Genomic DNA, 27,657 nt, shown 5'->3' with positions numbered 1-27,657 from the left:
ACCCCACCACCCTAAGTCAAAAGCAGATGTCAGGGCTGTCACATCCAGTCCTGGTACTGCTGATCCCACTAAAAAACAACTTCATAGCACACCACTTGTCACTCAGTATTTTCCATAATTTCCTAAAATTGTCTCCTGAAATGAGATTCATTCTGACATTTTGAACACCACACCTAGAATACCTTTTTGTTGCCCACCCAATCTCCACAATGTCCTTGTCAGACGCTATGCTCCTTCTGCATTCATCACCCTACCCTATGGCTCCTACCCCTGTGACTTGTCCTATCCACCCTCCTACCACTCCCTATATCAGCCCTGTAACTGGAAAAAAAAACTATCAAAGGGAGAGCCATATGTGAAACGACATGTCATAAACCAGCTTATATGCTAACATTGTTCGGTCTTTTACGTCAGCATGACTACCACCAAATTATCACTTAGGGTGAATGGGCATAGGCAGAGGGTATATACTAGCAACACACACTATCCTGTTGCAGAGCTTGTTCTACAACATGACAATCATGACCTCGATGCCCGTTTCATCACAGCACTATCTGGATTCTTCCCAACACTCCAGTTTCTCAGAACTCTGAAGGTGGAAATACTGCCACCCACACGGCCTCAGTTTACCATATCTAAGCCGCACTCGAATCTAAGCCGCACCTGAAAAATGAGACTCGAAATCGAGGAAAAAAAATGTTCCCGAATCTAAGCCGCACCTGAGATCTGAGACTCGAAATTCAAGTGGAGAGAAAAGTTTTAGGCCGCACCTCCAAATTGAAACAAAGTTGGTCCATTGTAATATAAGACACAATTTAGGTCGAATGAATGACGATACAGCTACATTAGTTTGGTTCGAGTCATAAGGTTAGCAGTTAAGCTTTACCAGGTAGCCATTGCTATGCGTCAGGCATTCCATCCGTATTTATACGGGTACCTTTCCTTTTTCATGTGCTTCGTCTGGTTTGAATCGATTACTTATTTTTCTTTGATCTGATAAGTGCCATTCTCTTTGTTATAGGTGTTTACGTCACTCTAAGTTGAAAATGCATTATTTTAATGTGGCATGCATTGTTTGCCACATTCTGATAATGAGTGTTACGGCCTGTCGCCGCTCGTGGCATGGCTTGCTTTTTACTTTTGAGCGCGCTACTGCCGCTAAAAAAAAAAAAAAAAAAAAAAAAAAAAAAAAAAAAAAAAAAAAAAAAAAAAAAAAGAGAGAGAGAGAGAGAGAGAGAGAGAGAGAGAGAGAGAGAGAGAGAGAGAGAGAGAGAGAGAGAGAGAGAGAGAGCGATCGTCTCATTGGCGAAACAATGGCAAGAGACTGCTATTTGTTGGTACTTACACTGCTGCTTTCTTTGATAATGATCAACAAGAACCAAATAATAGACTGTGTATGATAGAAGATGCTCTGAACGAGAGTTTAGCGAAAATTTTTCTCTGTTTGAAAATCTTAGCAGATGCCTCTTTAGTACATTACATTCTGCACAGAAATTAGAGTCATCTTAGATTTAAAAATCTAGTCAATTGCAATGCTTCATTTCTGACTGTCTCACTATTACGCATAAGAATAATACAAATATAAACATGACATGATACGTATATTCTTCCGCATTTGCTGTTGTCTCCCTCTAGTTTCGTAGTTTATTAGGCAGACAGGATTTAAATGAGATAGCAGCAAAAACAAAAGAATACATGGCAAAATGTTTATATTCGTATTATTCTTATGGTGAAGAGAATAGGCCTACTGCATGTGATTCACAATTCATAAAAGTTCCTATTAGTAACCATCTCTTCTCACAGGTAGGAAAAAATTCAGAACGTAGAGTTGGCCATATTGACAAACATCCCAAACAGTCTTGCCAGTCGGATTTTCGTAGTACACTGAAATGCTGGTACATTCGAAGATGAACAATACGGAATTTGTATATACTTCTTTGGATAATGTAAGAAAATGCAGTGGTTGAAACTCGGGGCGGAGAAAAAAAGCTTGTTTTCCACCTTTTTTTAAATTTATTTACTGACGCAGAGGTTTTGGCGCCAGTATTTATCTTTGTGGCTGCAAAGCATGCCTGTGTAGCGCTACATATATTTGACTGCAGAAGTTAGTTGTGGCGGCACCTACCAACATCTTTCAGAATTTCCGCTTACTTTGCACTGAATTCTAAGCCGCAGGCGGTTTTTTGGATTACAAAAACCGGAAAAAAGTGCGGCTTAGATGCGAGTAAATACGGTTTATTATTTTTTCTGTCTCAGCATATCTTCACAGTAACTACTCCTTTCTTCATTCAGTTTTTGTTTTCTACATCTTTCATTTTCTGACCTGTCTATTTTTCGCCATCTCCCTCCCACCTTTACATAATGCACTTCTCTTTTCACTCTAATCGACTCGTGCATGATGTTTTAGCAGTGATTTCTGTCTTAAAATATTAACCTGACTTCCACATTCAAGATTTCAGGTTTTCAAATCTCTTGCGGTGCAGTCCCTAACAATCAGTCTTTCCTTCTAATCACGTTCAGTAATTCTCTCCTGACCTGGGGTTCTGAGTGGGTTTTCCAAACTCTAACCCTTTTCCTAAACCTCTCCAGTCCTTTTCCTTCACTCTTCCTCTCCCTTCAATCCTTCTGTGAGAAGAAGGATCCACTGGCTCCAAAAACTTACATACGTAAAATCTTTTTTTATATGTATGTGCCCTGCCGCCACTTGGTGAGTAGTTTTTTTATCTATCCAGTTACATTATACTGTTAGTTTGCTAACTATTCCAATTAAAAAATTTCACTTTCTTGAAACATTTTGGCAGCCTTTGGGAATCCCTGTGTACACTAAAATCACCGTCATAAAGTAGTACCTATTATTTTTATCGTTTTGTAGTTACACTTATCTTTGTTAAACAAACTTACACCACTGCCTACTGTGTCTCTGTTCCTTCTAATATCCCTGTCTTTCATATTATTAACTAAGCTGTAACAATCTTATACTCTACCAAATTGTAATTTTCCATATCACCCATGCAGTACAAAGCTTTAGTCAGCACACAGCAAGCTGTCATAATGGAAGTCACTAAGTCTGTGGAACTGCAAATTATTTGTGTGTCATTAAGTATTTTTCAGTTCAACTTGTTTATGCAGTCCGGGAGCAGTAGCGAAATTGCAAATATCAGGTAGCTCTCTATGCCAAACAGTTAACATGTGAAGCCATTATGTTTTTCAGAGATGTGTAAATTAATATAATAGTCTGCCACCTGTGAAATTTGTGACTTCTTGTTAGTGTAGCTTTCTATCTGATTAAAATACAGAGATTCCTGCATGTTACAGAGATGACCATCAGAAAGGGAATATTATGTAGCAATAAATATGAAGAGATTGAAAATCATTTGCTATAATTTTGTGTATTTTCTTTCACAAATGTGCATCATGCCCATTAATAGCACAAGGGATCCACCTGCAGTGAGCACCAAGCCTCATGACTAACAATGCTGCCCCGTAATTTATTTATTGAATTTTCCTTCAATAAAATTAATTTCTTCATACTTTCAAAACAGAGGGACAACTGAAAGTCTTATTCCTAAGACGGAGGGATTAAGTTGATCTGTTTTCAGCTCTGTCAGCACTTCGCAAAGTCGCCATCATCAATCACACAGTGTATCGCAATTTTAAAGGCACAGAATAGACGTACTTCCGTAATTGTACTGGCTGCTCTAGATTTGCCGGACGAGGATGAGGTGGACTAGCTCGTGGGGGCCTCATCTTGATGGGTGAAGGTGTGGAAAACATACGTCGATAGCTAGAGCGCACGTCCCACTGAAAGAGGCGCTGACCACCAAGATCGGAGTGCGCCCGTCTGACGTGTTGGTGCCGTCCCTGCTGTGCTGCACGTGTCTGTAGATCTGCCTACAAACACAGGAATAGAAATAAGTCTTACCGGAAAATTCTGTCACATACTGATAGTAACACATCAGAGCAAAGGTAACTCTTACAAAAACCAAATCAAGGAATACAATTAAAACTCCATAGGTAATAATGCTGTTCTCTTAATATAAATCTACACAAATGATACACATTTTTAAACAAAAGTACATAAAGATTGCGAAAAATGCCTTCAGAGAGTGAAACAATAACGTAAGTAAAGAAAGGTCCTCAATTTCTGGTATCTTCTACGACAAGACCCACGCTTCACCCTAAGAGTGAATGTGACACTAGTATTTTAATGAACTCAAGTTATCCAGAAAACTTTCAAAAACCCTTGAAGATTAAGTACTTGACATACAAATAACCGAAGGTGCGATTCGTAATTCTGAAACCATTAATCTCTTCATTTTTCTCTGGCACACCATATACATTTATTTAAATGAATTAGCGATTGCCTGTGTCCTCACTATTAGACACACATCTAAAGTATTTTTAGAAAACAGTCTACCACTTTTCAAACAAATGATTGCACTAAAAATGTTACAGATATAAGTCCACTTCTACAACCCTCATTTCTTGAATTTTTTTATTTTAGCAAATGTAAAAAACAAGCAAGAAATTTTATGAAGAATGGAATTCTGAAGCCTGTGCCATCCCCCATTGCCTGTGTCATCTCCCAAACTTACTTACAATTACAATATTCACGAATTTTTCTAATGAATATGTCTGGAAATGAGTGATTGTCTTTTTCACTTATGATAAAAATTATGCAAACAGTGATGAACGAACACAAGAGTATGATAACTCTCTGCTAGGACATACTTTCAAGAACCTTGCACTGAATATGTACACAACTGCTTTGAACTTTTGTTATATCATGCACATTCCTCATCTTTAATGAGATTATCTAAAAAAATCTGATGCCCGTTGATGTCGTATGATTCTTCATATGAAAATATAATCCACAAAAAATGGACAATATGAGTATACATAACAGTTTCATTTTTATACACAAAGAACAATTAGGAATTATTTTAATTACCTGTGCACTAAAACAGTGTCAAAAAAAAAAAATTGTTCTTATCAAGAAACGAAGTAGAGTTTTTGAAATTATTTCCCTCATTTTAATTTACACACAGCTTTTTTCCATCCCTAATCCTAGCTGTGGCACCAGATACATTTGTTTCTATCACTAATGATTGCAACACCAACTGAGAACACATGCACTCAATGAATTTTCTCAAAAGGCTTCATGCACTTTGGCATTTAATTCTTGTTATTTACATCATTGTTACTAGATTTGTGTGTGTTCTGTAACTAGCAGTTAGATCCCACCTTTGCTAAATACAACATATGAGAACTGAAAATTCCATTAAATGAAGCAGAAGTTCTTTAGGATTAACATTTGTGATATAATTTCTCTGCCAAAATACAAAGATTATGGAGAAATAAAAGAATGTTTAAAAGCATGGTTTAAAAAACTACCTTTTAGTGTCCTCATATTATTGTTGAATTTCATTACTGTATTCAAACTTTTATGCAAACATAATGCACATGAAAACTAGCCAATACACAATATTTCACTAAAGAAGTCTCAAAAATGACAGAATGGAGGCAGTTGTCATGCCGTATTTCCACCTCATATGATGATTACGCCACATCCTGTTTTATTTCCTGCCTTATCTCTTAACTTATGTGCTGTTTGGGTTTGTGAGTCCTGTCAAAGACCAAAGCAACTATAAATGGCAGGGGAATAACACACAATTCAGCTAATACAAGGTAAATATGTAGTGAAAAACTTAACCTTACAGCCTTTGTCTTGTTGCAAGTCATTTTGTTATTTTAGTAATCAATATCTATCAGTTTAGATGCAAGTGACATGAAATGCATTATGTGTGTAATATATCATTTACTATTTAGCGTTTTCTTCATTCTCCCTGAAAGTGTAAAGATCCCTTCATGGATTTCATTTTGCTTACAGTAATGACAATGAAGTAAATAAACTGATCGTCTTTGATTTACTTTCCCTGGCGCAGACACTGAAAAGTATTTGGGTCTATACATTTCAAAGATTTATGCAAATGAAAAGTGTCAGCTCACCTTAAACTTATCTATGAGGAGTTGCTGAATAACTTCTGACTGTGGTCGAGATGACTTTTCACTACTTGTTACTCTTCTTCTTACCTAAATGAAGAGAAATAATTTTGCATTGGTTTACAGTAATCCACATCTGACATATTTTCTTTACAATGCAGAGTAGAAAAATATGCCTTTATAAAATATTAGTCTTCTCACAAAAATCAATACTATAACAAAATGACAGATGGGAATTAAAAAAATATAATCATAATTAATGAAAGCCTTGCTACAGTAGAATAATTAGTAAAATACTCCAACTAGAGTAAATATCAGCCCTGTTCTTTTATAACCTATTTCAATACTTATCTGATACAGTTCATGAAAATCACTAAAACCTAAATTACTAAGGCTGGGCATTGAATTTAACTTCACTGCTGCAGAGGAATATCTAATGAAAAATGCATTAATCTACACCTGAACTGACACAAAATTATTTAAACCTTCTTTCATTAGAATTTCAGCAATAGTACAAAAACTTAAAAAGAGAAAAAAGAAACAGAAAGAAAGACTATTAACACATATGGAATTTTGTTCTTTTTTCTTTTCCTTCAGAAGCCTCATGAAGTAATTTTTCCTATATACGCAACTAGTAAAAATCAGTACCATGATGGTCAACCCAAGTGCTCATTTTTAGCTCTGACAGATATATAACTGTAAAAAGATGTCTTTCAGTTTTTTTAACTCTGTTTTGGCCAAGATGGGGATCAGAATAGATAAATTTTCTGTCAACCATGGGTCTGTGGAGAAGACAGAGGAAAGTATTATGATGTGATAATGGGCAGCATTAGCCTATTTAGTATGTCTGCCTACAAAAAAAATTTAAAAAAGTTTCACTTGATAACAAAGGGATGTGGAACTTACACTGCTTCAATCCTCAATAGTGGAAACTGCTACCTAGAAATTATTTTTGAAGCTTGTTCAGTTTTCTGTTAAGTTAACTGTGTTGTATGTAACTGTGAACGTATCAGAAGAACCAACATATAAGGATTGCCTCAGTGTTCACACAGAGTGGCCTAAAAACTAGATTTACAAGCATTTTTGAGACTGTAAATTCATTCAAGCATCTTCATACCTTAACCCATCTGATTTACCTCAACAGTAATGTGCATAGCCATCTTCGTAAGTTCTGTGTTTAGCTATGATATCATAATGTACAACTTTCACAGGGAACAGTATATTTAACATTTATTATGGACACCAAATTCAGTTTGATAAAATTACATCTCTAATTTTCACTGAACCAATGAATTCAGAATTTCACTTCTACAGAAAAAAATGTTTTCAATACAAAACCAAATAAAAATAAATATTACTACCAGAATTTCTATATCAATTAATACAGTCTTAATTTCCATTAAACTTGAAACAACTTTTACTTCCTCTCTTCATCTACCATGTTTTAAAACTTTAAATTTCATCCCTTTCTTTCTACTCACTATATTTTCCTACCTCTTGATAGAGAACCTATTTCAAAGCTTGAACAACTACAATTACATGATTTTTATTTGAACCTTACAGCCTGGTTTCAGTTGTTCTATCTTAAACAATTAGATTTCTTTATACTACTTTTTTGACAGCAAAATTTGTGTGACTTATTTTGTTGGTTTGTTTCTTGTTCCACTTATAAGATCGGTTTGTGACATTAATCACCAATTTCACTGTGAATAGTGAATATGCAAATCACATTCCATTACAGGTATTCACAAAATGTATTTAAATACAATTACATGTTTGTATGCCACTATGACAGGTCCAATGTTTTTGGAAAATGAGCCCCTTCTCCTCCTTGCCTTCAGTGTGGGTCGTAGAATTAGCCAATGAGTCAATTTGTCCAGTTACACATATCCATTTATTCACCAATGCTTGGGCACCTCCTGCATCTTTTCTTTGATGAATATGCTCCCTTAGTTGCGATTGTGTGTGTCTCTCATCCTCAGTGACACCGTAGGAAGAGTAATATGACCAAATACCTGTCTTAATGTCTAGGAAACCACAACAATATTTCTTCATTATGTATTAAGCACAAACCAGATATTATTATTTGGTAATGTTATCATCAGCTCCAACAACAAGAAACACATTTCCTACTGAATAGTACAAGCAGTCAAATGCCAACATGAAAACTTCAACTTTCCCTCTTTGTGATGCTTGAGAAAAAAGAAGTATGGATGTTCCATCATGCCAGCAAAACAATATAGCTTGATTATATTATTCAATAATTTGTTACCACCCTATGTGGCACAACATTTAGCAAGTAACTAAATAAGATGTTCTTTACTTACAGCTGGCGGGCTATCCATTTCATCTAGGGGCTCATCATCAACAAGGTGATCAGTATCGTGTGATTCAGAGCTGTCACCTCCAGTAACATGAGCCGAGCCAGGCAGCATCTGTAACCAGACGTATCCTCTAACGAAAACTAAATTTATTATTAATTTAATAAAAATTAACAAAACTGTTGAAATGAAACTGGTAGCTAGTCCAGCTATTGTGTTCACTGGTTCTAGACATTAAATATTTCATAGCATAAGGCTGTCATAAGCATTCTGTTGAGTAGAAAGTGTTTACACTGTCATCCATTAACCAGAAAACCACTTCACAAATGAGTGAACAAAAAAAAATATGGAAGGAAGTTTAGAATTTTAAGCAGAAATAATAAATGTTCATTAAAGAACTCGTGGAAAAGCTAGTGCTTGGTTGTCTCGGAAGGATGCTTACATTGTGTCTGCACCTTCGGGTTGTAATTTTTATTCTGTACTCCATTTTCCTCTAATGCTGCTTTGAGGGATGAAGAGTGCATGTTTCAACACAATGCTGACGAGACGAGTCTCTGACAAGGCTATATGAATTACAACATTTGCACATTCACCTTCAAATACTCATAGGGACGATCCTCATGGCTGAAATTACCCCTCCAAATCTCACTGAACCCTCTGACTGCATCAGAGCACAGCTGTCAACCTAGAGAAGAAGCTATCAGTTCACATGCCAAATATAGAAGGGGCTTTGACCCCCTGCCCCAGAAAATTTTAAAAATTAGGAGCCTGATTTAGGCTTTTAAATGCTATATACAGTATATTTCACACATAGTTCACTGACCCCTGATAAAGAAGATATATTTAACTGGCAATTTATTTATTTTTATTTATTTAAATTAATAGTAGTAATCATTTTCAATACCCCACTGCCACATCCACATTTTCGACTGACTGCTGCCTCCTATGTACACCCATCTCTGTCTTGTAGAAAGCATTGTCCCCTCACCCTTTTTATTAGCCTTTCAGTATTTTTCATACAATTGGCTTCGTCAAAGTTTACAGAGGGTTTTAGCTTCAGTGCGATATTCAAATAGTTACAGAAAGGGGAGAAAAGGAACTAAAGACCTTTTCTTCCGCATTATGTAAAACAATGTTTTACACAGTAATTAAATACACACATAAGAAAAGAATCACAGTAAATAACTAGCTTATATAATATCAAAACATTTTCTTCATAACTTAGTTAAAACATATATTTTGATGATTAGTTTCTAAGAATTCTTCGGTTGTATAGAATTCCTTGGTTTTTTAGCCAGGTTTGCAATGTATTCTTATATTTATTTAGTGGTACTGTACGAGCTGAGCATGGTAACTTATTGAAAAATTTTATGCTTAAATACTTATAGTTACTATGGACTACAGCAAGTCTTGTGGAAGGCAAGTCCAGCAGGTGACTGTTTCTTGTACTGTGTGCATGCACATCACATCTCACGTTCAATTTTTTCAGATTTTCTCTGGCATTCAGTAGACAGTTATATATGTACATGCTTGGCACTGTCATCACGCCAAGAGATTTAAAATAATTTCTGCAGGACTCTCTGGGTGCTAACCCCTCCATGCACCTGATTGCTTTCTTCTGCCATCTGAAAATACATTCAGCCCCTGGGGAGTTACCCCAAAGCAATATTCCATATTGCAGTTGGGAATGAAAAAAAGCATAGTATGAGTGGAGTAGCAATTGCTTGCTCACACTGTTTCTTAATTTATACAATAAGAAAAGTACTCGTGCTAGTTTACTACATAGATAACTGGTGTGTCCTTCCCATGAGAGCTTTTGGTCTATGATTAGCCCAAGTAATTTCACTGTTTTGTTTTCATTTTTAGTTACTTTGGAGATTAAATATTATTTCTTCTGTTTTTGTTTGATTTATGCACAGCTGGTTAGCCTGACACCAGTAATTAGCCATTTGCATCATTTCTCTGTTTTTGTCCAGTACACTATATAAGTTCTCTCCTGTACTTATTAATGTCATATCGTCAGCATATAGTATGTTCTTACACAGTATGTAATTCGAGAAGTCATTAACATAGGCAATGAACAGAAAAGGTCCAAGAACAGAGCCTAGGGGTATTCCTCTTTCTATAGGGAGTATTTCTGACCTCTGCCTATTTGCATATACAAGTTGTAACCTATTGCTTAGATAAGATCTGAATAGTCGGAGTGTGTCATCTTCAATGCCATAGTATTTTAACTTTTTGATGAGTATGTCATGTGACACCGAGTCAAAAGCTTTACTTAGGTCAATAAGTGTTCCAGACATTGATACCCTTTTTTCACACCCTTCATAAACATTGGTTACCAAAGCTTCTACTGCTTTTACAGTTGATAGGTGTGACCTGAAGCCAAACTGTTGTTCATTTAAAATTTTGTCGGTTTCAAAATACCTGTATATCTGCTTATGCACACAATTTTCTACTAACTTGGATATGATTGGTACTATTGAAATGGGTCTGTAGTTATTTGGGAGGTTTCTTTCACCTTTTTTATACACAGGCAATGTAAATGTGAGCTTAAGGCAGTTGGGGATTATTCCTTCATCAAGTACTCTGTTTGATAGTGAGAGAAGTGGCATTTCAATTTCTTTTGCTATATATTTAATGATGAGATTACTGAGTCCATAATAATCTTCTATTTTTGGAATTACTTAATTTGTTTATTGACTTATGAATATCATTTAATGTGATTCGAGTCCAAGTGAACTTCTCACTCCTTGTCTGTTTTGCACAAGTGAGCAATGCTTCTGCATCAGAGGCAGAATTGATGGGTGGGGTGGTGACACTATTTACAAAATATTCATTGAGAATATTGCAGTCAATAGGGAAACTCGTTTCTTTATTGGTATTATTTATTTCCCTTTTAATGACAGTCCAGGCAGCTTTACAGTTATTTTTAGAATTTAAAATATATTCATCATTTGCACAGCACTTAGCATTTTTTATTTCTAATCTGTAAATAACAAATCCTCTCGTTGTTGTTGTTGTCATGCTGCAGCACTAAGAAATGAGAGACTTAATTTTTTGTTTACATCACTGATGGTAATGTGAAGCAATATAGCATTTTGTAGGGAATCATGCTTCTGATTTAATATTTTTATAACTATGACTCTGAATGTGTCAGAGGCACTCCTCTGCTTCAGAGAGAGTGACAGATTCTCAAATTTTGCTTCTTGCCCACTCCATTTCATAAAGAAATACAATACCAGCACTACAGACAGAGCAACAACAAACACCATCACTGCATAGCAGCATTTAGTGGTAGCATGTCAGGAATAATGTTCCTTTGATCAGTACTGACGCAGCCATAGACTACTGGTTTTGTGTTGCCAAGAGGTCGACAACATGTTGCAAACATCAACAGTCCAGTAATAGCCATGAACAATGTCGCAGGACGTGTTTCGAAATCAGTGTAAACACGCCTTTAGAAAGCTATTGGTGGCATTTTGTGTTAACCACCGCGCCACCTTGCTCAGTTGCACGAGCCCTAATTCAAAATTTAGGTAACGTGCTACAAATTTTGTCAGGTAAAGGAAATATCTTTGGCAACATGTAGTTCACTACACATTCAATGGGCAATTCTTCCACTCTGCTCATTCCAGCATGGGAACGCACTCCTATTGATTCTTTAAGAGCTAAAGTTTTACCTCAATTTGTATGCCGCTGTCGCCACTGTTGCACTTTGCATTTCTGGCTGCCTTTTTTCCTTTCTTGCGTTCTTTGCTCGATCTCCATACCAGAGGGCCAAACCTACAAACAAGCAATATTTTCATGACACAGTACATCGGACTGTTTTGTTTACAGATTATAGCAGTTTACATGTGTTCCACGTAACAGGATGATGACTTTGTTTAATCACCCAAAAGTTCAGTTAGGATTTTCAGTTTCCTCAAAACTCTGTAGGTTATAAGCTTTTACAGCCTGCAGAAATTGTTTCATTACTGGTAACTGTCACCACTCTGTGCCACGCTATGTCATTGTGTGATCACCATGAATACAAGTTCTCACAGGAACAGGCTTTGAACTGTTGTCGCTGGAATGTGGTATCGACAGGCTTTGACAGCAACGACACATGACGTTTGAGATTGGACAATTTTCACACTATCGCACTCCTTACCTTAAAGCACAACACTGTGAGAAAGTCAGTAAAGTACTACTTTGCAACCAAAAGTAGTCAGAAACAACCGAAGCTGGAATATTCAATTTTTATCCACAAAACATGCATATTTAGATATGGATCCACACTTATATTTTTTGTAATTTAAAAACACACATTTATTCAGAATTAACAAAACTAGTGGTGAAAACATCTACAATGAATGAACTAGAAGATGATCCCAAAATCCATGCTATCCTACCACTCTAGGTTGGTTGAGCAATGAAAAGGTGGCAGGAGAACTTCTCGACAGGACCATAGCAGGTCAAGAGGTGTAATACTCAGAATGTAGGTGGTTGTCATCATAAATTAAAAAGCCACCCTTACTTTCATGTGAAACACAAATCACCAAATGCATGTTACGCTCCACTACACTCACAATCATACAATAGGAAATGTAGGTGGTGGTCATCATAAATTAAAAAGCCACCCTTACTTTCATGTGAATCACAAATCACCAAATGCATGTTACGCTCCACTACACTCACAATCATACAATAGGAAATGGACCTGGAGCCGGAGAACCCACAGGCAATTATAAGGCACCCATGATTTGAAAAAAAATTTACAATTCAATGCCCTTCTTCATTTTTCCTTATGTGGCTCCAAAATCAATTGTTTCTGAAGGAGAACTTCAGACTGACTTGTAACAAAATGACCTGGAACTTTTTTCCCTGGCTATTAACATTTCAAACACCCCAGAATCTCTCCCAGAATTGCATGAGTCTTTAAGAATTTACATGGCTATTTCAGTAAACTCAATTTCCTCAAGAATTCCTTGTTTTCCATGCTTCCCAAACAAGTCATCACCTTGAAGCAATCATTTATAGAGTAACATTGTAGCGTACTAGCATGAGACCGTTTATCTGGGTAAGGAGACCTATACTCGTACAAATCCTGCAGTACATGGATATGTACTTCAACCTAAATTATGTCCCTTGTCAAACAAGTTGTATCAAGACACATTTATTGTCATATATGTCAAGAGTTACATTACAAAATAATGTTGCCAGTAATCAGTAACTCACAAATGAAAGTTAAATTCTCAGGTCATTAAAGGATACACAAATGAAAGGTACATGAAAAGTTGGTAAAATATGAGATAGTCATGGGGAAGAGTCAGGGAGGGTAAAACTGAGATAAAAATTATGTAATATAATAGAAAGGACATATTCAAAATGGAGAGAAGTGTTCGGGTATTAGAGGAAAAGATAATGCAGAACAAATAGATAGAGTTTAATGGCTGTAATCAGGTAGATCAAAATTCTTACATTATTGTTCCTAATACCACTAAAATTGAAGAAGTTTTAATTGAAGCAATGAAAATTATTAATAAGAATAGTAAGAAAATAAGTTGTGGGAAAGAATGAAACAATGGAGGTAGAAGAAACTGGGACAAATTATACCAACTGCATGATGTAAGATTGAAGAGTCAATGGCTGTCTCCAGAGTTCACAAGCACTGGTGCTGTGGGAGAAAAAATGAAATAAAACAAAAATAATCAATAAATTTACTCTTGTAAGCACAATAAATTTCATATTCCTCAGTGTCTATATGACAGGAAACACCAGTAACAATATAAACTTTCACATCTTTCAATTGGTCAAATAATCAGATTGCTGCAATAACTCTCTTACAACAGCCTCATGACAGCACCAGGGAGGAGACAACAATGCCCTCAACAATGAGAATTATATCCCAAATTCGTCATGAACAACATCAACTAGAATAGTAGTAGTAACAATATTATATAAGTTGTGACCATCTGTAGAAAATGTAACAAACATACATTTGTTTTCAGGAACACACAGCAATTAGCTTACTTGAACTTAGGATCTGATCCTGTTTCCTCCTTTGTGGGTTCTTGTGGTAGTTGTTCGTGTGACTGTGATGTAGCTAATTCATCATCAGCACAATTCTCCTCTTCAACGTCTCCTTCACCATCTTTACTAGAGCCAAGCTCAAGGCCATCTTTACTGCCACTCTTCTTGTGAAATTTAAAGGCAAAGCTTTTGCGAAATTTCTGTAGAACACTCTCTGATGTACTGCCTGCAACAAAAAGTATAAAATATATTATCAGAGAATGTCTTCAAAATTCTGTATTTGGATGCAGATTTTGCAATACAAATTTAGAGAATCCCTTGCGACAAAAATTTAGAGTATCCCCTGGGTCTATGACAGTACACACAGGGATTATTAGAAATTGTTACCTCTAGTACATGTCAACAGTCAGACTCACAGAAGGAAAGAGGAAACTTTCGCACAAATGACATGCCCATATGAGACACAAGGCAGATACACAATAATTATGTGCAATTTAAAGCAAGATTTTAAACATAGCAGACAAATAAACAGATAATAATTCAAAGGTATTCAGTCGACAGATATCTGGGTGGTAAAACACTAGACATTTCAAGTCTAAACAGAACCTGTAGCAAAATAGGAAAATGCTGTAGCACTCAGTAATGAGTAAGACAGAAACATATGTAAGACAGGAGAACACTACATTAGGACAGACTTGGAAGAGCACGTGACCTTTGACAGGAATTGAGGCTAGAGGAAAACTGCATAAGGAAAAGTGTAAGAACTGTAAGTCACATTAAGTTAAGAAACAAATGTGCACCTCCTGGAAGGCAATATAAAAAAACTGCATAGGTAGTACTAACACACAAAAGGAAGTGTGGCTTGTGCCCAAATAGGCATTAAAATTAGGAGAATATTCAGTTAATAACTCTGGGAGGGAATGTTCTATTTCAGGAGTGTTACTAATGGGATATGAAGGGGTGGCACTGTCTTAGATACTAAAATGTTTTATAAGGTAACGTGTGATTCATATCAAGAAAAAATATCTGACAAATATATTAATCGGCTGATTCATTTTGTGGACAACAACAAACAGTGTGGCAGCTAAAATACTGAATGCAGACTGGAACTGCATCTGGCATGAGCAGCAATTCGGTGTGGGTGGTGGGAGTAAGGAGGTGGCCTGGGGTGGGGAGGAGAGGGTAGCAGGGTAGGAGTGAGGAAAGGTGTTAATACTGCCTGTGAGAGTGTGGATGGGACAAGATAAGGCTGCTAAGTCTCAATAAAACCCTTGGCATATCTGGAGAACGACTGCTATAACTACAGATGTGACTAACATAGGTGGCTAAGCTGTGCGTACGACCCTTCTTGGTATGGAACGGGCGGCAGCTGTCAAAGTGGAGAGATTGTTGGTGATTGGTACGTTTGATATGGGTGGAGGTACTGATGTTGTCATCCTTGAGGTGGAGGTAACATAAAGGAAGGACAGGGTGGGGGTATAACTACTGTCCTGCTTGACGCACTCAACTCATTTAAATATCTGGCTGTAACACTGCAAAGTGATATGAAATGGAAAAGCATGTGAGAACTGCGGTAGGAAAGGTGAACGGTCAACTTCGGCTTATTGGGAGAATTTTAGGAGTGAGTGGTTCACCTGCAAAGGAGACTGCGTATTAGGACGTTGATGCGACCTATTCTTGAGTACTGCTCAAGTGTTTGGGATCCTTACCAGGTTGGATTGAAAGAGGACATTGAAGCAATTCAGATGCGGGCTGATAGATTTGTTATTGGTCGGTTCAGACAACATATAAGTGTTACGGAGATGCTTCAGGAACTCAAATGGGAACCCCTGGAGGGAAGACAATGTTCTTTTTGAGAAACACTATTGAGATACTTTCGAGAACCGGCATTTGAAGCTTACTGCCACGATTCCAATGCCACCAACACGCATTGTGTGTAAGGACCACAAAGATAAGATAAGAGAAATTAGGGCACATATGGAAGCATAGGCCTACAGACAATCTTTTACCCTCTCTCTATTTGCAAGTGGAACAGGAAAGGAAATGACTAGTAGTGGTACAGGCTACTCTCCACCATTTACTGTACAGTCAATGAAGAGAATGGGGAGAAAGTGTTGAAGTTCTAGAGGAAAGTGGGTAGGGTGTCCTCAATCTCTATCCGGATCAGGAAGATGTCATCAATGAATCTGAATCATGTGAGGGACTTGGGATTCTGAATGGTTAGGAAGGATTCCTCTAGATGGCCCATGAAGGAGTTGGCATAGGATGCTGTGATTAGGGTACCCATTGCTGTACTACGGATTTGTTCATAGGTGACGACTGCAAAGGACCAGTAACGTTGACTTCTACCTAAAGGATGGCTACATCAGTACCTCCATCCACATCAAACCAACCAAACACCAACTATTTCTCCACTTCCACAGCTGACACCCATTCCATACCAAGAAATATCTTCCATACAGCCTAGCCACCCACATCTGACACATCTGTAGTGACAAGCAGCTCCTCTCCAGATATGCCAAGGATCTCACCGAGGCCTTCATGGACCAAAATTACCCTCCCGACCTTGTACAAAAACAAATTTCCCATGCTTTGTGTCTCCACCATAGCACCTCCCACATGTCCACTGTCCAGCAACAATGGAGCACACCCCTTCACTCAGTTAGTCCCAGGACTGGAGCAACTGAATCGCGTTCTCAGCCAGCCTCGCAACTTCCTCCTGCCGTGCCCTGAAATGTGGATAATCCTACCCACTATCCTTCCCACCCCTTCTACAGCCCACAGTGGCTGCAATCACTGTGCTGCTTTCTATGTGGGAATGTCAACTAACAAGCCGTCCATCTGCACGAATGGTCACTGACAAACTGTGGCCAAGACATAGCTCGACTACCCAGTTGCTGTGCAAGCTGCTCAACATGACGTGCTTCACAGCCTGTGTCATCTGGATTCTCCCTAATGACACCAGCTTATCTGAACTGAGCAGGTGGGAACTCTCTGAACAACATATCCTTCATTCCCACAACCTTTGCTAGTCTGCCCTCCACCTACGTATCCCCTTTCCTGCTCCCACTAGAGTGCCCCCCCCCCCCCCTCCCACCCAAGCACAGTGTCTCAATCATGCACCTAACATTCATATTCCATCCCCACCATTGTCTCACAGGCAGCACTAACACCTTACCTCACTTCTACCCTGTTATCCCTACCCCTCCCCAACCCATGCCTCCTACTTATCCCCTCCACATACACCGGATTGTTGCTCCCATCAGATGCAGGTCCAGTCCGCAGTCAGGTCACAGTGGCTGGATACAGTGGCCATGGGTGTTTGAGTTGTGTTTGTGTGAAGGCGTGTGTGTGCTTTCTGTTTCCAAAGAACATCTTTTAGCCAAAAGCTTAAATGTGCACCACATTTCATTGTGCCTGCCTTCAACTCAATGGCTCCTCTATGTGGTGAGTAGCTATTTATGCTTTCCATAATAATCTGGCGTACATGCAAAAAACTACATACTTGATATGCTGCGTTGAGACTGCGACAGCTCCTTGTTGTCAGTCAGTCGATTGGTTGAAGTCTGGGATGAAAGATAATTTGATGAACCACTTGTAGCTTCCTTATCAGCTTCAGCTTCAGGCCATGTCCTAGGAGGGGCAAAAGGTAAATCGATCAGTAAATACATTGGGATGAAGTGAACTGTAAGCAATATCTGTTGGGGTTTGCTTATGGATGTCACAAAGCTCTGAGTCAATGGCAATATACATGGCTGAGTTTAATTTTTATACTGTTATATAATAATGGAATATTTTAGATTGAGGATGTATAATTTTCTGCCTCTGTTTCATTGTAAAAATAACATGATAAACAATTCACAGCTAATGTAAGTATTGTGTGAGCTATACTGTATGTTTTCATGGAATTTCAACACTTGCATATTTATATATACCACTTAACAAAACTTGTTCTACGGAATTACTCAGTGAAATGATACGTGCTACCATGAAGCAGAAGAAAACATTCTAGTGCAATAGTAGCTGAAGTAAAAGGATAAGAAATCAGAAATGCAACATTACCAGTTAGAAGCAAATCACACGTTTTACTTAAAATTGACCGAATGGGATGAAAACATAAACATTTTTAAAAAGAGAGTGACTTGTTCTTATGCTGGCAAACAGAAAATAATGCGAGAAAAATATAAATGAAACTGTTAAAGTGCTGATACAAAAATGTGAAAGGTATGTATACAAACTAGCAAAGAAAAACAGTAACATGTAAAAAAAGTGCTAGGGAATACATCGCAGTGATTGAATGTGAGGACCTACCCAATCCACACCAGTTACAGCAATTTTGTCTACAATGTGCAACATATAATTATGGCTGTGTATTGTTTTGTAAGCTGTATTATGTATATGTCAGAGTAAGAAAGAAGATCACCATTTTTAATAGTCAAATCAATTATTAATGTTTTAATTAATTAAAATGTGTACTGAATTTCTCGAAGTATCTAATCTCTAAAAAGTTAGAACTGTAAATAACTGTAAGAATGAGTAACTTTACAAAAGTAAGGAATGAACATAATTATCATATGAAATAACTATATCCCAGTTTGTGAATCTTCATCAGCCTGGCCAGCCACTTCTGTATTACTATTTACACCAAAGCATATTTTCCAATGGCATTACATTTTTTCATTAACACAAAGTATTTATTGCAAGATCTGAAAAACACTACATATACAAAATGAGAGAGAAGTTCTGTCTTACTGTACAGGATGTTTACTGAAAAGTCAAATAGTTCCATAATTATTACCCCGAATTTTCTAATGCAAATACAATTTGCTACCTATACTTGCACCAATTGTTTTGAAGTGAGAAAAAGTGCCCAAATGATTCTGGACTTACTCATACACATTTTGAACTGGTCAGAGAATTTATTTTATATCACTGGTGCCTTACTGCACATTATTTATGGTCTAATCTCGCCAGACAGTGCATACACTTGCGAATTCTATTTTTCTTAAGACGTTTTCATGATTCTGCAATAACTGAAATGCTTGGTGAAAAAAGAGAAAATAATCAAAATCAGCTTCTAATTCAGTTACAAACACAGTAAGCACACAGCTGCTACATGGGACATCTCTTATTTGTACCACGGGGTGCAATATCTTAATGTAGGGTCAAACCAGGCAAGTATCTAAATATATGAAAGAATCATGAAATGATCACAAAAACTTATGAAAATTACCACTCAGCTAGAAAAGCAGAATGGCCTGAATACACTAAATAAAATGTTTTTGTAATGATGAGATTAACAGGAAATCAGTAGGGGCAACACTCATTCCCCATTTCCTGAACAATAATCTGCACATCTTGGTCTTGGGTGCAGAGAGCTTCAAAAAATTATGTTATGGCACTTTTTTTTTTCTTCTTACCTACTTATTCTCTACCATACCACTTGCATGAAATATGCTTCCTTAGAATAAAACTTCAACAAGAAACAGAAAAAAAAAACATTTTAACTCACTGACATCATGATGATACCACAAAATATTGCTAGCCTGCTAACACTAGTCAATATTGCAAGGCATTTCTAACAATGGGATTTCCACTGAAATAGTCTGCGCATGGCTATTTATTTGAAGATGTTAACAGAGGTCATATTTAATTTATGATCATTTTGATGCCTTTCTGTCGCTCAAAGCTTTATATTTTTATATATGGAGGAATTTTTGTCCAGTAGATACGACTTTACTGTAATTCTACAATAGAGTTAGTTCTTTTCACCCACTGAAGCCTACTGGATGTGTACGTAGCTGATGTTACAGCACAGAGAATGTTTTCAACTTGACAGGTTACAAAGGTTTCAATCAATGTTACCTTAACATTGCATGATTAAAGTACAGTCCACTCAACAAGACAGCAATGCCATGGCGACACTATAGTCTTCTCGTTTTACACTTCCGCTGGCTTTTAAAAGCAATTGAGTTCCATTAAACTCTTTTGTTCTAATGGAAATTAAGTGTATCCTCTGCTTATATTGCTGACAAATCATTTATTCACTCCAAAATGAAAAACAACCCAAGTTGAGGGCCTTTAATAGGTCAATTTTAGATAATCACTCACTACGATGTTTCTCTGTGGGAGTTCCTGTAAAGAATTCAAATACGACACTTGCACAACAAAAACATTTTGGTGTTCATGATATATATTATTCTTTATACTTCATGCCACTAGTAAAAGAATATAAATTCCACTTGCGATTTTATTAATTTTTCTGAAATTTTTATTTTATTCTTAAATGCGATATGAATGTAAATTTTAGACAAGATATTGTCATGCTCTTTATTTCAAATACTAAATTCAAGCAATACACAAATCAACAAAAATTATATCATATACAGTTCTCACTGGAAGCAAGCTCCTTTAAACTTCTAACAAAATTTTGCCTTCAATTTACTTACAGTAATTATCTACATCGAGTGTTACTCTTGAGTATTGACTTTCTGTCACTCAGTTAACAGAAGACATAAACAGAATGAGTTGTTTATTTATTCTTTGCTTGACTTAATGCAAATAATTTTAATATAATACTGACAAGCTTCTATAAAAGCTGATATTAGGAGGGAATTTTATTCCACAAAAAACAAAACAAGATCAAAGCAGTTTTAAGGAACAGTTAATTTTTCTGGCAAGTAACATTTTTATGAGACTGAAATCTCCGTTACATTAGGGGGAAAAAATGAAAATAAGTAATGATATCATTTCATCATCTAATATTAGAATTTTATATTGGTCACAATAAGTGTACATTATTTGTGCTGAAAGACAAGTTCTTTTTCTTGTGTATGACTTACATTACAGTGGCTATATGCCCTTCTATCTAACAATAGGTTATGATTAATACTAAGTGATAATTTAATAACAACAAACATGATTTACAATGAAGAGAGTGTTTACATCATTTAAACATGTAACAAGTTTGAATGTGTAATGAGGTGAACATGCTACATGAGTATGGTTACATGAGGTGAATCCACAAACCCATTTTGTTATGGTTTGGATCCACAGCAAATTTCAAGATATTTATTGGTTTAATCTTTTACTGCAGATAACTTACTTTCCTGGCTTATTTAAAGCTGTATACAGCTTTAAGCAGTTAATCACTATTACGGAAAAGCAAACAAGGAAAGACTTCACAGATATTTGCCAGCAAAGCTGTGATGTGTTATAATGTTTTCCATTAAGTAAAATAGATATTTCCTTAATAATTACAATAGATGAAAATTTTAAACATTTTTAGTTCTGCACTTGTATACAGTAAAACACCGCTCACCATTAAACATTAAAATGTTTCAACAATACATCCAGCTGTTCATTCCCGATCAGACAATTGCTTATAATTACCAAATTATGCATCTTCTCTTTTCCAAATGTAATTAAAATGTAGGTGTTGTGTTAATGAACTGAAGTAATTGTTTCTTATTTTGACACTGATTGTATCTCTTCCTTTTACTTGTTTTTACAAATGTTAACCCATTATAATGAAGAAGTTTGATAGTGTAAGTATTTATTTGTTTATTCGTTCATATAGAGCATGCATTTCAAGGCGGATAGTAAACCAGGCACATCCTTTTCTTGGATACGTTCATATGAGTACAACAAGCTCTGCAAGGCGTGCATGAAACACAAAAAAGTCATTCCTTTTAGCTTTCAGAATCATGAAATAGAGAATAAAATTGTAAAAGCAAGACAGGCGCAGCAATATTACTAAAACAGAATGGCTGACTGGCCATATGAAGAATATTTATGCCACCATCAAATCCAAACAACATTCTTATTATTAATTACTACTATCAACTAAAGTCAAAATAGACTAAAGATATTCAGAATTCTGAATACCCTAACTGCTTTCCTACATCCTGGCCAGCCAGATTCTTGCCAGAAAACAAGTTAAATATGCAGACAACACACTAAAATATGTATTGAAAAGGTCAGACAAAATAAAGTGACTGTCTGCAAGGCAATTTAATTCCAGACATCTAATATACATTAATTGTAATCATTGTTCTGCACGTTCAATAAAACTGTATCTGGCAAGAGAATAATATTTTTAAATAGAATACTGCACTATATGTGCTGCTAACAAACATTTTTCATAATAATTTGGCATGAAAAGAAACATACACTACTAAAATCTCAATGACAAGTTAAAATCTGAAATTATACATGCTTGTTTTAAAAAGAAAGCTGAAGAAATGAATAAACATATACCAAGAAAGCTTTTAAATTCAGTAGAATGTAACATTTAGGAAGTTGGTTCCAGTTTATCAAAATATACTCAGTATCATGACAACAAACTGCAGAAAATTGGAGTGGCAATTATTTTCCATTCCCTTTCTTTATTACCACCCTCCCTCTCCCTTATTCATTAAAACTGCGTCTAAGATGCCTGCAATGTAAAATACTTATTCCCTACTGACAGTATTATGAAAGGATAGATTGCTACTTACCATATAGAGGAGAGGAGATGTTGATTTGCAGACAGGCACAATTAAAAAGACCCCCCCCCCCCCCCCACACACACACACAACGACCACCACCACTGTCCCTGACCACTGAGGCTGGCCAGTGGTCATGCGCGTGTGTTTGCTTTAATGTGTGTGCTTAAAGCTTAAATGTACAGGAATCTTTTTGTTGTGCCTGTCTGTGACTCTTTATCTCCTCCATATGGTTAGCAGCAATCTATCCTTTTCATAATACTGTTGTTATTCCTTCCTTGATTTTTCCATTGTTTAATTTTATCCCCTACTGAATCAATTTATGTTTCCTAACTGCTCTCTAGAGATACTCAACTAGCATCATGTTTTGCCAAGAAATTTAACTACAAAAACATGCCGTAAGTGGATTTTTCATTGTGTAGTTACTGAAAATATTATATAAAAGTCAAACACTGAAACAAAATACATAATGAAATTACTGCTATAAAGTGTAAGTTACAGTAACCTACAGCTGATTGTGCAGTAAATGGCTGCTTGGATTTTTACCTCACTGAGAATATGAAATAATTCATAACCAACCAGTCCAGTGAACTATCAGGGAGCGTTGATTCTAATGCTTGCATGGAATGGGGAAGAGGTGTAGAATGCAAATGAATGGGAAGATTGTTTAAAGAAAATTTTACTTGGAACCCTCGGTAGTAAGTCTGGGCAACTGATAGGGGAAGAAACAAAGAAGCCTCACGCTAAATCGGGCACAAACTAAAAAATTCTATTGGTATTATGATTCAGTGTAGTTCCATTTCACATAGTGCTTACAATTTCTGAAGGAACAGAATGAAATACAAATGTGAAACAACAACAACAACAGCATAGATATCCAGGAATAAGGAAAAATATGACAGAAATAGACATAAAATGAGCAAACACAGGAAAGAAAACCATAAATACTAAGTTAACTGGAATACAAAGAAAACTCAGTAAATAGTTAAATCAATGCTAATAAAATGAAAACATATGTCAATGGAAATAAATCAAATTTTATTGAAATAAACAGAACATAACTGTCAAATGACACAGTAGTACTTGATCTGAAGTACTCCTGTCTATAGCATCAAAGACTGTGTCTTGGGGAAGTTCACAACACAGTGATTTCATTTTCAGTAAAAATGTGCCAGTACAACAGTTACATGCAAAATTTGAGCAGTCAGCTATCTGACACACGAAATCGCTACTGCACCAAGCAGTATCAGCACAAAATTATGTGATTTTTTGCTTACAATGTTGTTCATAATTTTTGACAAGATTTAGAGAAATACAGCTTTTTTTGCAACTGCTTCTTGCTTTTAAGTGCTCAACGCTTTATATGATACAGTAGTCACGAATGGGGGAGAAAGAATTTATGGCAAAAATTGACTAAAAGAAGGGATCAGTTAATATGATATATCCTGAGACAACAACGCATCATCAATTTGGTCCTGGAAGGAAATGTGAGGGGGAAGGAGATTTTAGAAAAAGATAAATGCTTGGATAAGAAAGCATGTTCAAATGGATGTAGGCTGGAGCAGCTGTGCCAATATGAAGAGGCTTGCACGGGGCAGACTGAAGTGGAAAGCTGCATCAAGCCAGTCTTCAAACAACAACAACAACAACAACAACAACAACAACAACAACAGTCATCAATAATTACTGTGGGCATAAAATTACAAGATGTGATTAAGGTATATGGAATCCATGGACCAAGTTACAGCTGTGTTTAAATACTAAAACAAATGCTTCAGACTGCAATTTTCCCAACAACTTGTGGTTCCATTTCTCATATAAATGTAAATGTGAGGGATAAGGGCAATTATTTCTCTATTTCAAAAGCAATGGTAGTTAGAACAGGTATAATAACTACTTAACACAACTGAAGATAATAGATTTTTGGCTTTCAGACCTGCATCTGGTGCATAACGCACAGTCGTGAAGAGGAAAAAGTGCTAACAAAATAAAGAAAAGTTGTTTCACCAGTGAGAAGATGAGAAGACTTATGGGCTCATTTTTTATCCGTTGGTTAAGGACAGTAACTGGCTAAGTTCCTCATGTCTAATCCTTCATCTGAGCTTCCCAACTTCCACAACATTGTTATTAGTCTTTTAACTTTCATGATTCTGTTCACTTAATATTATCTTCTCTAAGTAAGCCTCTACCATACACTTCTCTTTTTTATTGTAGTCCTCACTTTTTTGTTTGCAAACCATTACTGTTCCTGTTTACGTTTCCCTTTTCTAAAACACTGATGTGAAAGGAAAAAAGCTTTATACGAAACAAACTAATAACAGGATATTTGTGATATTAAGACATCATGCAACAGCATATCTTAGATTAATCTTCAGACACAAAATATTGTTACTAATATTTTAATATATCAGCTATGCGACAATACCATGACCCCTCTAAACACCAAGAGCTGAAACTGTAAGTGCCATGCAAACTCACTCAGTGATAAGAAGTTAAAAATTACTATAACATAAAAATGACTAAAATGGTACAGCATACTTAAAAATTAACCTTATCCCGCATGACATTTGTAAGGAGGATACTGAGAAAGCAAATGATGTCAACGACAGTGAGCAACACACTGCTTCCTCTAGTTAGCACCTACTGATATCAGTAACTAAGCTACAATGTTGACAGCATTTTCACCTTTACTTTTTTACCAGTGAATGAAAAACTGAACTTTTATATTGATTTTGTTATCAGTTAAACTTGTTTTCTAGCATCATCCATCCACCTCAAGCCTACAATCATTTTCTCTACACAGTCAACATTATTAGCGGGTAAACATAGTTTAATTTGTTTCCTGTTCAGCTGGCATCAGTACTGTCACAACAAAGGCAAACATTCCAAGCAGACCAACAACACACATAAAAAGCACATTCAGATTTCAAGATTTCAGAAACATTTAATAATCCCATTAGCATGAGAAAGGTTAACACAATAAATGCTAAAAAGAGAGACTATGGAGTACAGGTGCTGTGGGAATGGTAAATCACTCCAAAAAATGTTGAGACTTTTTCTGCCACTTCTTGACATGTTGCCTGTTGGCACTCATCACAGAATTTTTGCTAGATAGTCATTTAGTGGATTTTCTGACAACATTAGCAACTGGTGCCGGTGAACACATGAAAAAAATACATGGGATGAGTATAGTCTGAAGATCCCAAGTTCATTAGTTTACTAGTATTTCTGAAACCTTTCCTGCAGTCTTACAAGATCAAGTCTTTTTCATTCATCACGAATTTACCCATCATATCCCTTATTTCCCATATTTCCTACCTCTCTTCTTCGCAATGAAATACTTTTTAAAAATATGAATCTAGATATTAAATTAGCATATTTCTTGTACCAAGACTGCTCCAGTTGTCCCTCTCTTGGCAAATCAGTGTTAGTATTCATTTTTGACTTGCATATTCCAAATTACATGTAATGTTTCTTTAATATTTGTTTCCTTAAAGAGAATTTCTTGTCATTGGCTAGCCACTAATCTTTCTCACATTCATCATCTCATATTGTTTCATTGTTACACGGAATATTAGAAAATTAAAAAATTATTATTTTTTAAATCAATGGAGGTGTATCTATACAGTTTGCACATAGTAAACCCACTGAGGAAAGACAAAACTCCAAAATTCATGTCCCTTCCCATTAACAGAGAAACTGCAATGTTTTGCAATACTGTTGTCAAACTAGAAGATAACTTACACCAAGTTTTTGTGTCTGCTTAACAGACTCATTCATTTCTAAAACTGAAGCATTGTTTCCTAAACAACACAACTCACTCCTTTTACAACCTCTGGCACACAGCAGAACTGAACAGTTTGTCCTGATATCATATCATGTCATTAAAACTTCACCAATTTCATCCCCTTCAATACAAATTTCAATGACTTTGATTTAGTTCATACACATCCCTCATGGTAGGATAAGTAACAGTCTCCCACTGCCTCCATTCCACTAGGGTGTGATTTGCATACACCTCATGGGAACCTCTGGTAGTTGTAGTGTATAAAAGTACTATGGGGAAAAATAAGTGAAAATGAATGAATGAGTCAGGTGTAGGTAGTCAAATGAGGTAAGGTGTTTATTAACAAAAAAGTGGTAAATCTGGGTGTGAGTCTATCGGGCACATATATTCAATTGTCACAGCATGTTCATTCCAAATATGAAAGCCAAAATTTGTTATTAGCAGTACCTGGGACATAAAAGGAGTATTCACTTACCTGTTGCTGAAAAAGGACACAAAGTGGAGAAAAGTCTCATAAAATTATTTCTTAGGTTTTTGTTTTGCCCCTATTTCTCACTGAAATACCTGCTTTCAAAGTTCAGCAAGACAGAGATTTAACAACTTTTTTTCCCCTCCCCTCCTCTCCATCTGTGTGTGTGTGTGTGAGGCCCATTCCCACGGCTGTTTTACTAACTGGTAAGAATATACTTCATCTACCCCTTACATTACATGTGAGTAAATCTTATTCATGTGTACTCAAGTGTAAATAGTCAACTAAATACTGTCTCTAATCCAAAAAATCATTCAATACATTTACATGCACAAATTTTGAAACATAATCTCTTTTCTCGGGAAGTAAATAGTAGATATTTCTGGCTGAGAAACAGTGTCACAATTGTGTATGACGTATTACACACTAAAATTTGCAAGCATTTGTAGCACTAAAATTTGATCTTTATAACTACAAATTTGAATCACACAATTGTTATATGTTATGTTTTTAAAAATATTACATTTGTCTCTCGACAGAGCAAAATCAGTATACACATATTTATATAGTCCGGAT

General features: G+C 36.2%; 1 protein-coding gene across 1 annotated transcript in view; it reads right to left on the bottom strand.

Moving 5' to 3' along the window:
- Nucleotides 1-27,657, bottom strand: part of LOC124596112 (spermatogenesis-associated protein 13) — a gene marked incomplete at its 5' end in the record, with an annotated part of 105,567 nt that overhangs the window by 45,451 nt on the left and 32,459 nt on the right. The window contains 6 exons of the mRNA XM_047135127.1: nt 3,677-3,891; nt 6,010-6,093; nt 8,331-8,438; nt 12,008-12,110; nt 14,340-14,565; nt 17,845-17,972. Of these exons, the coding sequence (XP_046991083.1) occupies nt 3,677-3,891; nt 6,010-6,093; nt 8,331-8,438; nt 12,008-12,110; nt 14,340-14,565; nt 17,845-17,972 (864 nt within the window). The remainder of the gene's footprint in view (nt 1-3,676; nt 3,892-6,009; nt 6,094-8,330; nt 8,439-12,007; nt 12,111-14,339; nt 14,566-17,844; nt 17,973-27,657) is intronic.

The sequence above is a fragment of the Schistocerca americana genome, chromosome 2, assembly GCF_021461395.2.
Source record: "Schistocerca americana isolate TAMUIC-IGC-003095 chromosome 2, iqSchAmer2.1, whole genome shotgun sequence".
NCBI classification, from domain to species: domain Eukaryota; kingdom Metazoa; phylum Arthropoda; class Insecta; order Orthoptera; family Acrididae; genus Schistocerca; species Schistocerca americana.
Note: the sequence above shows the minus strand (reverse complement) of the source record. Positions and strands in the feature narration are given on the sequence as shown.